The following is an 18157-nucleotide window of genomic DNA, read 5'->3' on the forward strand; positions in this document are numbered from 1 at the left end:
TCCCCACACTCCCACCAAGGCTGCTGAACCTGCTATAAAAAGAAAAAAAACCAAAATGCATTCAACGAATGATATTACATAAAAAAGCAAAAGCAGCTTTGTTTTCATGCAAACAAGCTCTTGTAATTTTCGTTTTGAACAAGTCTTTGGGAGCTTTGTATCATATGCTAAACATTAAGATCAAACAACAGCGAGTCAGTAGTACAATGCCATAACATATACTATTGATAGGAGGGGGAAGTACCTGTTGGGGAAGGTATTGACAAAGGGTAACATTAGCCCTGCAGGCTAAGGCCTCAATGGCTTTCTCTGGTCAGTAAAGAGAGAAAGGCTCCTCCAGAGCGTGATTCAGAAGATTCATTTAGCTACTCTGAATCTCTCTCTGGAGGACTCACTTCCATTAACTTCAGAAACAACCCGCAGAGACTAACCTCTAAAAGATCATGCCAGCCTTTGTGAATACTCCCCAGCATTTACCTTCCATCAGTAGGAACAGTGCCCGAAACTCACTAACGAGCTGTACAGTTGGGTATACTGTATTTAAATCTGAACACTATGTATTGCACGTGGACTGAATTTTACCCAGCTGGAGCTCAGTGCTCCTGCCAGAATCACTGGAACAGTCTCCACAGCACTTCTAGGATGACTGCAGGATTTATTTTTTTCCACTGGGCCATTAAAGTGCTCCATTTGATGGCCACCCGCATGTTGCCATACAAAAGACTGCTGTGCCCCCAGCACCTCCAGAATCCACTAACGCTGTGCAGTTGTACCGGCACAGCTCCTTCTCTCGCCCCGACTGCTCATTGTATCACTGGAGCAGCAGCAGGAGGTGGGTTTTCACCATCAACCTAAACACAAAGAAGAAAAATTCTCAACTTTTGAGGCCTGCTGTCAACAATTTTTACGGTTATTATGTAGTAGCAACAATAAAAGGAAAATGGTCTTTTAATCTCAGACAGAAGAAAGTTGGATTTTGTGACTTAGGAATACAAGGAAGAAAGCCATACTACTGCCAGAACTATCATCAGGGCCATTTCCTAGCTCTTCCAGTTTTCCACACTTCATCAGATCATTGTGGTTCCCTCCCTAAAAAAACTTCCATGATGTCTTCAAATTCTATCAAGTAATAGATTTGAGAAAAATAAGACTAATATAAAACTGTATAAACCAGAAGAATGATTACAGCTCTTTAAAAGTTTTGGTTGGACTTTTCAAATTTATGACTCTCCTGAAATTTCTCTTCACAAAATATCTTTATAACATAAACCAGCCATGCTTTTACAAATTTAAATACAGAAAAAAAGACCCTTTAAATTGACTTCAGCAAAGTCATGACAAAGTTAATCACAAAAAATGGAAATCTTTCATTTAACACCAGTGGAGTTATAACCAGAGTCAAAGACAATACAAACTTCAGGTAGACTTGATTTCCAAAGCATGGTCAGACAAACCAGTACAATTCTGAGAGTACAGCACTTTTCACAACCTTATGACAACTCCCAAGTCCCAGGAAGTCTGGTTCTAAACCTAAATTCACCCTATACAACCATGTCAAACATGACTTAAGATGTAACAAAATGAACTTGTAAACATCAAATCAACTCTCAAACATCTGCTAAGTACATTTTACAACTGAAATCAAGCCTCTTCACCAGACAGAAAAGTTATGTTCAGATTTTAGAGACCATATAGAGACAAAGGTGTAGCGAATACGGGAAGTACTACGAAGACCAGTTACTGTTCCAAATGAACACATCCTTTGCACGTTACGTAAACTACTTGCAATGCAGTATGTCAAACAAATACTTTTCATCCCTATTATTACCTAAGTAACTGTGTAAGAAATGTTAGTCATCATCTGAAATTATTTTTACATAAAACTCCTTTACGTAAACATCAAAGCATCTCAGTTTCAAATGCATTTAACCATGATGGCTTTTCGAAAACTATATTGCACCTTTAGAAACGAAAAAAAAAAAAAAGGGTTCCTGTTTATTACACTCCAGTATCAGGAGGTTTTTCAGGTATTCAGTAAAGGAGATCTGCAGACAAAAATTACAAGCAATTAATTTGGCTCACTGTAATTATACTGTGGCATTGGATTAATAGAAACTACATACTCTGCCCTTTAAGGGCAGCGTTCCGTAAAATTCTGCATATTAAGAACGTTTTGACTTGAACTGAATCTCAAAGCATGTTGATTAGAAGGTTAAAGGGCAGAGTTTTTAATTATTGTCAAAATCTAATTAAGAATAGTAGAGGAACAAAGTTTGCACTTTTTTCATATAATTGTTTATTAAAATAAAGGAAAATCCAGAATTTTACAATTTATCTTAAGAGTTGAAAAATGTTTATAGTCAAATACCACTTTCAGAAGAGTTTTCCTCCATCTACTCCATTTACACTCACTCAGAAGGGCATTTTGTACTTATACATTATCTGACACGTTATCTGAACATTCTTCTAGAGCACGACTATTGCAGAAGACAGTTTGTATTTGTAACAATACTCATTTAACCAAGCATTACATTGTTCTTTCTGTTACACCTCAGTAGGACAGAAGAAAATGCAATAGGGTAGGATTTTGCCAAATATATTAAATCACAAAGTAGATTACCAGTTCAAGAGAAGCAGCAATTTGTCTAATCAAAATACATAACTGATAGTTTACCCCTGACACTTTATAAACAAGAAGCATATAATCTGAACACAAACATTTCAATGAAATGCCTCTTTTTTCATGCTTTTTCCCAAGTAACACGCAGTAACAAAACAAGACTTTTAAAAAGAACCAATATTAGTTTACTGAAAAAGGAATGACATATTTGACCAGTACCTACACATTCCCAAATTATGCTGCAATCCTTCTCAGCTCGTGACACTTCCATATGAGGAGATTAGGTCTCTCAAATTCTCTGAAACTGCAATTTAATTTAACTTCACAATAAGTCAAATGAAGTTTTAACACACAGAAATGTCTGTATTCTCCTTTATCTATTTGCAGCAAGGAAACTGTATAAGTACTTTGGAACATTTGGCAGTTATTTACTTATTTGATCAATAAACCCCTGAAACGCCCCTTCTATTTGAGCTTAATACTTAAACCATGTGAAAAATGTTCCTCTGAACATGAAAGTTTAGCAAAAAAAAAGGAAAAAAGAAAAAGTGTTAGCACTCGAAACAATTTCTTTGCAGCAAAATCATAACACAGTTCCCCCTTGCACAAGTAGGCTCAACAATATCCAATATTTTAAATACCTATTGATCTTGGCTATGTGTTCACCCTTGTGGTGTCAGTAACACCTATAGAGAAGTCCCATCTTTCTTTCAGGAGTGCAACATGCAATCAGCCCACTCTTCTACTAGTCAGGGAAGAATCAGTGCATGAGTTAATGTATTTTAACAAGAAAATGAAACCTTATCTCTGTTTCAAAAAAAATCAAATCCTGGGAAGTCATTTTTGCTAGCTTTAAAAAAGGCCAATTCCTTTGTTGCATTTTGAAGTTCCAAAATAAATCGACCCTTTCTGCATGGCAATGTCACTTATTCCAAATCTTCCAGGAGATGTTAAGAACTCCCAACTCGATCTCTGGGGATAATCCGTAGATCTGAACCATGCTTTAGAAATACATTTCCTAAACAAACAAACAAAACAGAATGTGTTACCAACCAGCCAAACAAAATATTACCAAAACAAGCATACATATTTAAGGGATAATAAACCTCAGTGTTCCAACATAGAATCACAGAATCTTCATAGTTGGAAGGGACCTTTGAGATCATTGAGTCCAACCAACAAAAAAACCCAAAACAAATAAATCAAAAAAAACCCCACACAAACAGACACAAACCAACAACCTTGGGCACTAGAGCATGCCCTGAAGTGCCATGTCTACATGTTTCTTAAATACCTCCAGGAATGGCAACTCCACCACCTCCCTGGGCAGGCTCTTCCAGTGCCTGACCACCCTCTCAGTAAAGTAATTCTTCCTAATATCTCTTCTAAACCTCACCTGCCACAACTTCAGACCATTTCCTCTGGTCCTGCCATTATTCACTTGGGAGAAGAGGCCAACACCCACCTCTCTACAACCTCCTTTCAGGTAGTTGTAGAGGGCAATGAGGTCTCCCCTCAGCCTCCTCTTCTCCACACTAAACACGCCCAGTTCCCTCAGCCTCTCCTCATAGGACTTGTTCTCTAGACCCCTCACCAGCTTGGTGGCTCTCCTCTGGACACGCTCCAGCAGCTTAATGTCCTTCTTGTAGTGAGGGGCCCAGAACTGAACACAGTACTCGAGGTGAGGCCTCACCAGTGCCGAGTACAGAGGCACGATCACTTCCCTACTCCTGCTGGCCATGCTATTCCTGACAGAGGCCAGGATACCGTTGGCCTTCTTGGCCACCTGGGCACACTGCTGGCTCATGTTAAGCTGCCTGTCCACCAACGCCCCCAGGTCCTTTTCTGCCGGGCAGCTTTCCAGCCACTCTGCCCCAAGCCTGTAACGTTGTCTGGGGTTGTTGTGACCGAAATGCAGGACCCGGCACTTGGCCTTATTAAACCTCATCCCATTGGCCTTGGCCCATTGGTCCAACCTGTCCAGGTCCCTCTGTAGAGCCTGCTGACCCTCAAGCAGATCAACACTCTCACCTAGCTTGCTGTCATCTGCAAACTTACTGAGGGTGCACTCAATCCCCTTATCTAGATCATCAATAAAGATATTAAACAAGACTGGCCCCAAGACTGAGCCCTGAGGGACACCACTGGTGACTGGCCGCCAACTGGATTTCACCCCATTAATCACAACTCTCTGGGCATGGCCATCCAGCCAGTTTTTTACCCAGTGAAGAGTACGCTTGTCTATGCCATGATTCGCCAGCTTCTCCAGGAGAACGCTGTGGGGGATGGTGTCAAAGGCCTTACCAAAGTCCAGGTAGACAACATCCACAGCCTTCCCCGAATCGAGAAGGTAGGTCACATGGTCATAGAAAGAGATCAAGTTGGTTAAGCAGGACCTCCCTTTCATAAACCCATGCTGGCTGGCCCTGATCCCTCATCTGTCCTGCACTTGCCATGAGAGCTCACTCAAGATGATCCTCTCCATGATCTTTCCCGGTACCGAGGTCAGACTGACAGGCCTATAGTTTCCCGGATCCTCCTTCCGGCCCTTCTTGTAGATGGGTGTCACATTGGCCACCTTCCAGTCATCTGGTACCTCTCCTGTTGACTAGGATTGTTGCTAGATGATGGAGAGAGGCTTGGTGAGCTCTCCCGCCAGCTCCCTGAGTACCCTTGGGTGAATCCCATCCGGCCCCATGGACTTATGCATGTCCAGGTGCATAAGCAAATCATTAACTACTTCCTCCTGGATTATGGGGGGGTTGTTCTGCTTTCCATCCTTATCTTCCAGCCCAGGAGGCTGTACACCCTGGTGGTAGCTGGTCCAACTATTGAAGACAGATGCAAAGAAGGCATTAAGTATCTCAGCCTTCTCCTTGTCCTTGGTTGCAATGTTTCCCCCCGCATCCAGTAAGGAATGGAGATTCTCCCTGACTCTCTTTTTGTTGACGTATTTATAAAAAATTTTTTTGTTGTCCCTTATATTAATGGCCAGGTTGAGTTCCAGCTGGGCTTTTGCCTTCCTAATTTTTTCTCTGTATAACCTAAAAAGATCTCTGTACTACTCCTGAGTTGCCTGTCCCCTCTTCCAAAGGTGGTAAACCCTCCTTTTTTCCCCTAAGTCCCATCAAAAGCTCTTTGTTCAACCATGCCAGCCATTTTCCCCGTCCTTTAATTTTGCGCCTCATGGGGACAGCCTGCTCCTGGGCCTTTAGGATTTCCTTCTTGAAGAGCGTCCAGCCTTCCAGGACCCCTTTGCCCTGCAGGATTATCTCCCAAGGGACTCTCCCAACCAGGGTTCTGAACAGGCTAAAGTCTGCCCTCCAGAAGTCTAAGATGGAGGTTTTGCTAACCCCCTTCCTTACCTCACTAAGAATTGAAAACTTGACCATTTCATGGTCACTAAGCCCAAGACGGCCTCCGACCACCACATCTCCCACTAGTCCCTCTCTGTTTGTGTGCAGTAGGTCTAGCGAGGTGCCTCCTCTGGTAGGCTCACCTACCAGTTGTGTCAGGAAGTTATCTCCCATACACTCAAGGAACCTCCTAGCCTGCCTGCTCTCTGCTGTGTTGTATTTCCAGCAGATGTCCAGTAGGTTGAAGTCCCCAACCAGAACAAGGGCTGGTGATTGAGAGACTTCAGTCAGCCGCTTATAGAATACCTCATCTGCCTCCTCATCCTGGTTGGGTGGTCTATAGCAGACTCCCAGCACAAAATCCCCCTTGTTAGCCTTCCCCTTCATCCTTACCCATAAACACTCAACTTTATCATCACTGGAATCTAGCTCTATACAATCAAAACACTCCTTAATGTACAGAGCCACACCCCCGCCTCTCCTTCCTTGCCTATTCCTTCTGAAGAGCTTATAGCCATCCATTGCAGCATTCCAGTCGTGACTATCATCCCACCACGTTTCCGTGATGGTGACTATGTCATAGCTGTCCTGCTGCCCAATGGCTTCCAGGTCATCCTGTTTGTTGCCCATGCTACGTGCATTAGTGTAGATGCACTTGAGCTGGGCTCCCGATTTCACCCCCATCCTCAGCCCTTTACTCCCAGGCTCATTACCAGTGGGCCTGGTTTTATCCCCTTCCTCCTTCACTTCTAGTTTAAAGCTCTGTCCATGAGCTTTGTTACCTCCTGGCCTAGTACCCTTTTCCCCTTTCGGGATAGGGTTTTCCCATTGTTCACAAGCAGAAATTTCTAAACATCTATCCTTTTTCTCAAATGAAACGACAGAGTGAGAGTCCTCACTAATCCAGCATCCTTCAAGCCCTGGCATGCTACCCTTGGGTTTAATCCTGACAGGCCCAGTTAGCTCCCCTTCCCTCCTCATATCTAGTTTAAAGCCTTGTCAATGAGCCCTGCTAACTCCTGCCCCAAAATTCTTTTCCCCCTCTGGGACAGGTGCATCCCACCTGCCACCAGCAGACCAAAGCCCTGCCAATAACACCAGTCCTGGAGCCACGAGTTGACCTGTTGCCTCTTCCTATTAATTTCCTCATTCATGGTGGCCACTGAAGGGATAGAGGAGAACACAACTTGCATTCCTGATCCCTTAAGCAGCTGTGCCAAGGCTCTAAAATCCCTTTTAAATTGACTTTGGCCTCCTTCTACCCACTTCATCACTACCCACCTGAAATACTAACACGGGGTAACATCTTTGTAGTAATTCCTCTAATATGCCAGAAATATATTTTTTATGTTTCCATGGAATTTTATCTAATCCTTCTTACTCCAAAGAGCTCATTTTTAAATAAAAATACCAGACTGAAAGTCATCTAGTAAGACTTGCAAGCTATGGCCTTTCAAACTTTGCAGTTCCACACTTTAATGTCTGATATCACTTATACACCATAATCATTTCAAGACCAGGAAGTTTTACTTCTCTATAATTATTTTTTTTTATCTTGAGGTCATTCATGCATATACGAATTTTTAATTCCCTTCTTGGTTCAGTACTTATCTGCTTCTAACTTCAGAACCTCAACTGCAGATTTCCTTTAAGAAGGCTCTCCACATATCCAAGCATAAATCAGTCTCATTTTATCACAAAAAAAACCTTTGAACTTCATATTTATTACTGTATAGTCTTAATCATGATAGTCTTTTCAGGAGGACATAGTATGACTATTACAAGTTTCTAATACTTAGATGTCTAGAATATTTGCTGCATGTATTCAGGATTGTCATTCAGGTTGCTGTTTTATTCTATTAAAAGTAACATTTGAAAATGAAAACACATTGCTAGAAGTGATGCATTATTTAATTACTTTAGGGAACTTTTTTTTAAACTTCATACTGCCACTGCATGAAACAGACTATATGCAATTCTACAATATCAGGTTTTAATAATATCTACCTATTCTTATTCATCTTTGGGTCGACTTGTAAAACCTGCATAACTGTATTTCTCTCCCAAGCACTCTATTTCATGGATGTAGAGTGCTCTCATAAAAAAGATTAAGACATTTAACATTTTTTCAAATTATCAGCAATCTGATATAGTTAAAGATGTCCCTACTTACAGCAGGGGGGTTGGACTAGATGAACTTTAAAGGTCCCTTCCAACCCAACACATTCTATGATTCTAAACTGGAACAAAGATACCCTTTTTCAAACTTCACTTTTCTGGCACGTTAATCAGGATCAAAACCATTGTACTTATTCAACATAACGAGTATTAGCAAATCAGTTCAAGAGAATGTGTTATCAGAAGACGTTCTGTTTTCAGAGATCTGCCAGGACCACATACTGAAGAGATCTATAAAACTCACTGAAGGCAAATCTACCACACTGGCAAACCAGAGAATTAAGTTTACTAATCTAGATGAAAAGTATCCATATTGCAATTGCCATCATAATACTCTGAAATTTTAAAATGTGCCACAGCTGCATCTCATGCAGACAGCAGTTCAACCGACCTCTCAGTCTGTTTCCACCATTAATATCACAGTGGTTTTATTAAAGTTATGGCATACTATTCCCTGAACTATCGAGGATTTAAAATTGAAATCAACACAGGAATTAAGTGCTAAGCCTAGCCTTTTCAGCTTTCATTTCTCCTGCTCCATGGAATCACGTAGGGAGAATAAAAGTCATACTTGAGGAGTACTTTTATTCAGAAAGGTGGGGAAACAGTGGAGCAGTACAAAACCTTCCAAATCCCCAAGGATTACTAAGATTTTATTCCTAGATCATCTTATTTTGGGAAGTTTTTGAAGACTAAAGTAGCTGTTCAATCTACAGGAACTTTAATATATATTAAAAAAAAAAGAAGGAAAAAAAAGAGCACATTTTACCCTAACAATTTTCAGAGATATCAATTAATAAGGCTGAACATAAGATTATATCTCAATTATATATGTTTACTTGTAAACTGAGAAGAGATTTTGGTCTGGGTAATCGGTTCAATGCAGATTGTTCTTTGCTTGGGCTTTTTGGGGGGGGTTGTGTGTTGGCTTTGTGGTTGGTTCTTTTTTTTTTTTTTTTTACCCTCCAGTTTAAGGACAACATCACACAGCACTGTCAGGGTAATGATACCTTCTATGTTAAAAAAAAGCAATCCATGTGCAGTCCATGTGCTTAATCTTACACTTGCAGACAAGATTAAAACTGTGATGAAAACATTTTGCATCTAGGTACTTTTGATTTACCTGATCCTTGATTATGAGATGCTGCCTTATACTACTACTGAATAATTTCTCAACACTTTTAAGAACTTAGGAATGGTAAAGCAAATCAACTGGAGATGTGAATTCAATATGCACAGTTGCAAGCATGATGAACTACCATACAGGTGTTTTCATTCAAGAGTCAAATAGTCCAAAATACATTTACTTTGCAGGATTAAGCTACAACTAATTTAACTACATAATAGAAAATAAAAGTATACTTTTGAGAAACAGCATAAGTATACCTTGACTTATGCAACTGACTTTACCTGTTTTGCCTGAGTTTTCTTGAGTGGTCATGTAAAAATGTGGTTTTACATGTGGGTGATGACTTCGTAGCTAAACTAAATTATTAGTTTTATTGTCTGTTTTTAATACACTTGGTCATGGATCGTGATGAGGACAGCACCAGCTGAGGAGTCTGTCTGAGGCTGAACACCTGTCAAACCATAATCCAGGTGTCCTAAGGCAAGCTCAGGAAGAACAGAAACCTCCAGTGGAGCAGAAAGACACTCACTCACTTGATCTTCATTTTCAAATGTTGTTGATGCAATCACAGACCTCAGAAATGGGTCACTACATTTAAATGTTTCCTTCTACAAATCCAAGAAATTCTCCAAACTAATGTCAAGCAACCGCTCTTCTAACCATCAGATACTATTATTATGTGCTCTGCAAGGATTTGCTTTATGCTATTTATCTTACATAGCTAAGTATGCTGATAATACCTTGCTTTCTTATTCTCCCTTTAGATCTGAAAAAAAAAATTACAGTGTGATATGTTCAATAATGACTGGCAGACAGAGGGTACAAATGAATGAGACCTGGTAGAGATTTCAGGCAAAAAACGACGAAACAATAAGTCTCTATCCACTGTTCATCACGTTTGCAAGCAGGAGTAAAATTAGTTTCAGAGTTTTCACTGTATGACTGGGTTCCACAAGCACCAAAGCCATTTTTGCTATTTCTTAGTAGAAAGTTATGAACATTTCTTCCTTAACAAGATACTCCACACTCCACTGTAACTTTTGTCTCATGTGAGTTGAGATTAGATTACTGTAACAGTTTCCAAATTAATTTAAAACTATAGCTTTTCAAGAACAAGTCCATAGAAGCAGACCGTTATCAGTATAATTCAGCATCTAGAATACTTTTCCACATATTTCAGGAGGCCATGGGAAAAATCATTATGCTTTTCTGTGACAGAGATAAACTCTTGTCTCATAGCAAGCCTCCACAGCCAAAATCAGAGGTTTCTCACGTGGAATCCCTTGGCGAGAACAATAGGGGTATCGGCAAGAAGATCCTCTCTTCTTGAAGACATGCTTTTCAAAGCACTTAGAGGTCCTGCTCTAAGTATTATTTTTTAAACATACCTCATCAGAAGTGCTGCTAAAATAGCAAATACTACTGAACTAGGTATATTGGGAAAAAATATAGCTATTACTTGTTGTTTCAGTAACATGTAATACAGTGTTGCTCTTTTAAACTACACACTAAATAGCTAAGCTCTGAAGACCAGAAGTGCCTCATTTTTTCACAGACGTAAATAAACAAGTGCTGAACAACAGTTCTGTGGATTTAGCCTTTTACACAATACACTAACTGTAGTTTCCAGCTACTGGGTAATGCTTCTCCCATTTAGGAAATCAAAACTTAAAACAGAACCCTGAGTGCCATGCATTAGTTTAAAAAAGAAAAATAACTGAGCTTTTAAATACTAGGCTTCATAAATAATAACTTACCTGCTGTCTGTGCAGGGTTTATTCCTATACCATCTAAGGGAGAGAGGGAAAAAAAAAAAAAGAGAAAAGAAAAAAAGAGGGGAAGATGAAACAGGCATATTACAATTTAATACACTAAACTTACAGCTCAAAAAATATAATATACCAACAAGATATAATTATTACATCAGGTCTTCATGCAGCTATTTCCTATGAGCAAAACTAGCCTTATCACAGGAGCTAATAAGAAACCTTCAGCACAGAAAATCCGTATTTGGAGAACACCAAATTAATAATATTAGTGGTTTAATACCTTTATCCCATGCATTAGCAATTTAATACTGCAATATTATTAAATTCAATTTGCAGTCTGTAGAGGTTATGAAGGAAAAGACACTTTTATCATTACCCCTTCACTGAAACTACAGTACAAAAACTATAAAAAAAACCCCATATAAACTATATATTTACCATTTGTTATAATGGCACTTGTTGCTGCAGGAACTTTGAACTAAAAGACATAAGAGTAGGACAAAATAACATAAGAGACATAGTTAAAGCACAAAATATATGCAGGATATTCAAAGCAATTACAATTTTAGCTGGTTCAGGCACAAAAAAAAATTCATGAGAAGAGATTCCCCTCAGAATTACAGACATAGTAAAATTAAATAAAATACAGTAAAATATACAGTCAAATAAAGGCTTAAAGTCAAAGTTGATTAGAGACCTCAATACAGAGTGTGAAATTGGACGTACTAAACAAATAATTAAATCAAATTGGATAAAATATAAAAGTTAAGAATCTGCAAAGTTGAGAAATATTAGTTTCTCTTACACTAGATAAAGGAATAGCTAAAACATGTACGGAAATTGGAAATGAACATCTAAGAATCATACTGGTTATGTCTAACCAGAGTTAAGAATTAGCTTAAGCTAATCTTGGTTAATTCTGACCAATTTCCTAGCTTTCTCTAGGCTCTATTGGGATCTCTCCAGCTGCGCTGCTCCAAGAGAAGTGTTCACTCCAGGATTTCCTTACAAAAGGAAGCATTAGGAGCACTGCATCAGATTTCTGACACCAGCCTATGCGGATTTGTACCCTCAGTCACCACCATGGGTCTCCACAGTACCCCACCTTCACACACAACACATGCAGTCAGTTTTACAACACCACAAGCCCTACTCAGATGGGGTTGCGTTGCATACAGGCTTCAAACTATTTCAGAAGATCTTAGCTGAGATGGGGAAGCCAAGAATAATTATTTCTCAAGCTTACAAGTAGCCAGGCAGGGCCAGCAAAAAATTCTGCACTATGTAATGTGGCTGGACCACACAGGACAGAAGAGGTGAGTGCAAGTCAATCGGTGCTACTTGGTGTGAGGACCAAAGGTTGCTCCCTGGGCTCCCCATTCATAAGCACGATGAACTACCCCTAAGGTAGAACACCAGTGTCTCAGCAATGAGCAAGTATCAGTGAAACCTCCTCACAAAGCACTTCATCCTCCTTGCTATATTGTGTAAGAAAAAAAGGCAGCTAACTATGAATGCTAACACCGAGTGCTTCCCTGGAAGAACTGCAGAGCTCTCCCATCTGCTGAAGAAGTCACTTCAGCCATGCCTTTCAATGGCATTCGCTAGTTGTGCTTTCCTCATTTCCTAACTGCTCAACCTAAGATTTCCAGGTTCGATTTGCAGGAACGCTGTGCATTAACAGAAACAGCTAAAGCTCACAGAAACCATGCTTGAATACAGTACTTAATAATTAATATACTCAAAAACTGGCCGTACTTTACTTATTCTCTCTTAGCTTTTTATCCATAGCAGGTAAATCATGTCACCTCCTCATCTTGCAGGGTGACATGAAAACAGCAATTTCTGCAAAAGGTACCAGTGTCATTGTAAAAAGGCCATGAGGAAAATAGCAATTTGTCTTCAGAGCAAGATTTGAATACTGAAGTTGATAAAATAGGACCTACATATTTAACAGTAAGAATGTAAAAAATAATACGCAATCTCATACAGCTAATGCATACATATCATATGCTGAAGAAAGCAAGCCTTCATTTTCAAGTTCACTAACTTTGGGAATCTTGACTTAGCAGTCTAAGGACGAATCTTTTAACGGGTTTGGGCTCTGTGTTGTTGGGTGGGATTTTTTTTACATAATGGGAGAAAATGAATTTACAAGGTTTGAACAGTGGGATTAATGTCAATCATATTAAGTCCTGCCTCCTGAAATGAGTCCATCTTCAATTCAAAAAGTAAAAGAATAAACATAAAAACCCCTGAACAAGCAGATAATATGTGTTTAACTTAATGTTTAAGTTCTTTTTCAACAAAGAGGTTTCCATTGTAACTACCTGATCACCCTAAATCATCTGGAAAAAAAACAACTTCTAGAATGTTAAGTGCCTCTTCTCATTTCTTCTGTCTCTTCTGACACAAAACAATTCACGAAAGGGATGGATCATTCAGAGGAGGATGGACGCCTCTACTCTGTGTCATTTTGCTTTTCAACTGAAGAATCTATCTGATGCCTATACATAAGGTGCACATGAGAACTGTGTCAACCATTCGGTGAAGCGCTAGTCAATATTCTTTTATTACTTCATATTGTATTGTGTTAAAAGAGAGGAAAACACCTTATCTTAGCCCAAAGTACTAGGCCAAACAGCAATAGCTGTCAGCTATATAGTCAGCACGTGACAATCATCACAAGTGTAATACAGAAAGGGAAACTAGCGTTGCAAATAATTACACATAATTTGGTGCAATATGGTTCACTACTTAAATCAAAAATTGTTCCATGGCTGCTAAGCATATGTTTCCCATGCTGAAAACGTACAAGCTTTCTGTGATACCAAGTCAAATGGATACTCAAAGAGGTTCTGTAGTCAGTAGATAATCCCTGGCTTGCTCTAATTGGGTAACATCCAGCCACAAACTCACATACTTCAAAAAAAAAAAAAAAAAAGACTGCTTGCTTAAAAAACTTTATAAATTGATAACCGAGGCCGCCACACAAAAGCATATTTCTCTAATGCTAGGAAATACATTTGTCAGTATCTACAATCAAATTAGAAGGAAAGTATGACAATCATACGGCAACAATTATACCCCTTTCTCACTTTTTACAATGACGACAAAAATCCTCTACAGCAATAAGCTCATCTCCTTTTGGCACAAAGATAACAGGTAAGTGCATTAAAGCATAGTATTTTAACACCAATCTATCAAGAGTAACATTAAAAAACCAAAATAATAGTTTCAAATATATACATGTTTATGAAAGAATAAAGTTTAACTTTACTTAATGGAAATGGATGACTATTTTAGTAACAATTCCACAAATTAAGAGAGGGGCTTTTTTGTAAGTATTGTGCAAATGTACACCTGAGGTATATACCAAGTAGCTCTAACAGATGAAGGGAAAAACCCAACAGATATATCACACATTGTAAATGAGAACATGAACACTATCACAATAAATTGTGACAACTGGTGAAAGAACTATAAATAGATAAAAAACTGGAGAGAGCACTGCTTGCAATACTCTACATTCGATTTACATTTTTATATATAGTCTGTAAGACAAACAGAAAATAAACAATAAGGAAAGAGTTCAATTTGTATTATCCAAATTATCATTGCCAAACGTATAATTGGAAAGGGCTGAGACTGCTACAAATGACTGAGACTTCCTGAGACCTCACCATTTAATGACCCGGTTTTCTTTCACTTCCATCTCTGTCAATAGTGAATTGTGTACAACAAACTTTCACGTTATGTGATGTGCTAGAGATGACAGAAAATAATCTGTTATGTATTTCAGTTGTTTCCAAGGAAAAAAAAAAAAAAAGGAGGAACACGTTTTGTGCAGTGAAAGTAATTCAGAAAACTTTGCTTGGAAAAACTGTAATCTTTGACAAAGCTTTGTGAATGAAACTTGATATATAAGACAACTGTCCTACATCATGGCTACAGCCCTACTGTTCCAGAGGAATTCCGGTCATGATTGGGCCAAACTTTAAAATTCTGAAAAATGACTCAGTAGAAAGGCTAAACAGCCAAAACTTAAATCCTTCTCTGCCCCAAGAGCTTTAATCAGTAAGGAGATAGTGCACTTCTCCTGGAGACCAACTAACATCTTTGTCCAGAATCCAGGGCTACAGTTTGATTTTTTTCTTGTATGTTTCATACAGGGTACTGTGAAACTGGTATCTCAGTTACAATGCACAGCACAAGTTAATGTTAAGCCATGGATTTAATGGAATCAAACCCATTTATGTAAGAAAAAAGATTATTTCTCATTCTTTTCAATGGCAGTTCACAAAGGATCAAAGGAGCTTCATTCCTGGGGAAGAGTCTAACAGTCTTTTTTGCCTTTATTTACAAAGCATTTAGTTCTGTCTGGTCTCATGGATACATAAAAAGCTTCAGTAACACATTAGCAATGACAACTAAAACCAGTGCCATATTCTGAAATATCAATCATATGTTCATGTTATTAATTTGTATTTATCACTAACACAGGCTAATACCAAAGTGCTTCACACTGTTTTGGGGGGAAATTTATAAAGCGTTCTTTGTATTTTCTATTTTCTTTAAAAGAAAATGTTTATTATATAAGCATTTAATGAAGTTACTGTAGTGAGCGTTTACAGCAATGGGCTCTTTTACATTCCATCACACATTTTCATTTTTTCTTGTGAGCCTCCAAAACACATCCACAATTACTCTATAAAATGGTGCTGATCCAGAGCAGTCTGGGATCAAACACCAAAACTCTCATAAATGATCAAAATACTAACATCAACTAAAAGAATGGTTTGCTAAATGTGAATATTTAAGTAATTAATTCTTTTCTAAACCCATTTCACAGAGGACCCTATCACCAACTAACACTGTGGTTCCACAAGTAGGTAAAGCTAATAGTTTTCACACCAACCCTCCCACCACAAGTGGCCTCTTCATTCCTGGTGTCCAACAACTCAGTCCCACTCCAATCTTTCCTGGTCCCTCATACTGGGCTATTAGACTTTTCAGTCTAGGTCTCTATGTATGGGTTGTGTGGACATGGCTGCATTAGTTCAGATTAAAAATAACTGGGAAAAAAAACCACAGTTGAAAACCCAGCAATTAAATCAGCAAATATCTTTAACAGCATTTAATATTCTGTGCGTTGCTCTATTCAAGAGAAGTTACAACAAACAATACACAACCTCTGCCCAACAAGCTGTGTTTCCACAAAGAACTTCTGTCACATTCTGGTATAACACTAACAACATAAGGAGACTTATGATACGTAGGCCGTTATCTTTCCTAATTATTTATTTTATTACAATTCCAATGCTTGAACAAATGACATTTTTCAATAACTAAAAATTTTCCTTATTTTCCTAAAAAGACAGAAAGATAATTGCAAGAACAGACTTCCTGACTATACAAAAAAAGCCATCATGCTTTTCAGCACTTTATTTTACTGTTTACACCCCGATGAACATCTCTTAATCTTCATACACTTAATCTGAAACAAGCAGGAGGAATCTTTCCAAACACAGGCAATTTCGGCACCTATTGGTTTTGAATCCCATGTGAAAGATCAAACACTCAGAAGTCAACCACCACATTATCCACGTCTTACTCATTTAAGTCTGTTTTTTGGATCTAGCCTGTATGCCTAATCTCAATACCTTCTAGAAACAAAAATTATGTGTCTTCCAAAATCAGAGATTATTGAAACTGAACGTGGGAAGTTAAAGAATTTCCTGAACAATTCCAAAGAAAGATTATGTTCCCTGTCATAAATTTTTACGTTATTGCTATAAAATGGTTTCATTTAGTTGCAAAGAAGAACAGGTCGTGTGTCGATACCAACTGTTGATGTGTAAGTTGTGCAGGCATTACTAAGTTTAGGATTCTAAAAGTTTTGACAGGCCCCCACTGACACCAGTAAAGCTTGTGTCCACGTGTATATAACAAGCATTCTTCGTGCTTAATTAACCATTGTGTTTTATAATTAAAAAGCTTTTGCTTCCAGGAACGTTCAAAAAGTTAAAAAAATCACAACGTCATCACTTTCTACTTACTTCTTCCGCAGCAAACTTCAAGACAGCTGTGAAAGGTGTACTTTCAGGCACACTTAACCTGAAATTACAACGTAAGTAAATATGCGACTGCTAAAACAAACTGAAAAGCAACCTTGCTATTAAACTACTACCTAAAACTTCAATTTTACCAATGGCAATACTCTTGGCAAGGATGCGTGTGTACTATTTAAGCTCTAGATCAAAGCTAGGCACAGCAGTAAAACAAAGCTGAGAACTCCTGACAGGTGAGTTAACACCAGAAAACCACCTCTCTTGAAAAACACTTTTTCCACGCAAGAGGAGGCCCCGTCAGGATGACTCTTAAAAGCCAGGCGGCTCAGGAGAGCGTACGTTTGCGCTGCCGCCGGTTTTCACGGCCTCCCAGGCCCCGGCTCCGTCCCGCCACCCCACTCACACTTTGTAGGGCAGCCGCGGGTCCGAGGTGAGCGTCACTTTAAAGGTGACCTTCGACCTGTGGAGAAAGCACCGGGTTAGGGCTGGGGCCGAGGGAGGGAAGCAGAGGGGGAGAGGGGCTCCGGGGGCTGCTCACTCACATGATGCTCCCGGTCGCCACCGTTCCCTACCGACACGTCAACCGCCGCCCGGCGTCCGAGGGGGCCTTCGCGGCCTTTCCGCCACCTGAGCTGCCTTCGGCACGCCTGACCGAAAAGGAAAACTAAAAATGTCCTGCTGACCGCGACGGGGGAGGAATAGGGAGGGTTCTGTCTCGGTACCCGACTAGCTCGGGGAGGGGAGAGGCTGAGGGGTAGGTGAAGTGCACCGGAGAACGGCGGTGAGGATTTTTAATGAGGCAGTGGCTCTGGCTGTTCCGCGGCTGAGGTAGGACCCAGGTACTGAGACCCCCGCTCTTCCGTAGGCGCCACGGAGAGATGTCCGGGTGGCTCCTGAGGAGGAGCGGGGACAGTGGGGCCGGGCCGAGCGGGACAGGACAGGACAGGACAGGATAGGGGGCTCGGCGGGCGGAACCGAGGGCTTGGCGGGTGGCGGGCCCAGGGGGTGGGACCGGCTGAGGGACATGGCAGGTA

General features: G+C 39.8%; 1 protein-coding gene across 2 annotated transcripts; it reads right to left on the reverse strand.

The window, feature by feature from the left end:
- Nucleotides 1–1202: 1202 nt before the first annotated feature.
- UFM1 (ubiquitin fold modifier 1) lies at nucleotides 1203–17740 on the reverse strand. 2 transcript variants are annotated; one of them, XM_074148236.1, is made up of 6 exons: nucleotides 17666–17740; nucleotides 17527–17583; nucleotides 17112–17169; nucleotides 11491–11530; nucleotides 11041–11073; nucleotides 1203–3638 (listed from the first exon to the last, which is right to left on the reverse strand). In XM_074148236.1, coding segments are annotated over exons 1-6 (258 nt in total). In that variant the 5' UTR covers nucleotides 17668–17740; the 3' UTR covers nucleotides 1203–3570. The 2 variants fall into 2 exon arrangements, with proteins under 2 accessions (XP_074004337.1, XP_074004346.1); XM_074148245.1 differs by having other exon boundaries at nucleotides 1210–3638; nucleotides 17112–17163; nucleotides 17666–17715.
- Between the last annotated feature and the right edge of the window lie 417 nt (nucleotides 17741–18157).

This window comes from Numenius arquata, chromosome 1 (genome assembly GCF_964106895.1).
Source record: "Numenius arquata chromosome 1, bNumArq3.hap1.1, whole genome shotgun sequence".
In the NCBI taxonomy this organism is placed as follows: domain Eukaryota; kingdom Metazoa; phylum Chordata; class Aves; order Charadriiformes; family Scolopacidae; genus Numenius; species Numenius arquata.

Bases quoted from the DNA above. Each gene is read 5' to 3' on its own strand.
- UFM1 (XM_074148236.1), bottom strand. The intron at 11,074-11,490 runs GTAAATATATAG...TCTCTCCCTTAG, and splicing joins AAGTGCCATTATAACAAATG to ATGGTATAGGAATAAACCCT. The intron at 3,639-11,040 runs GTAAGTTATTAT...TTGTTTGTTTAG, and splicing joins AAACCCTGCACAGACAGCAG to GAAATGTATTTCTAAAGCAT.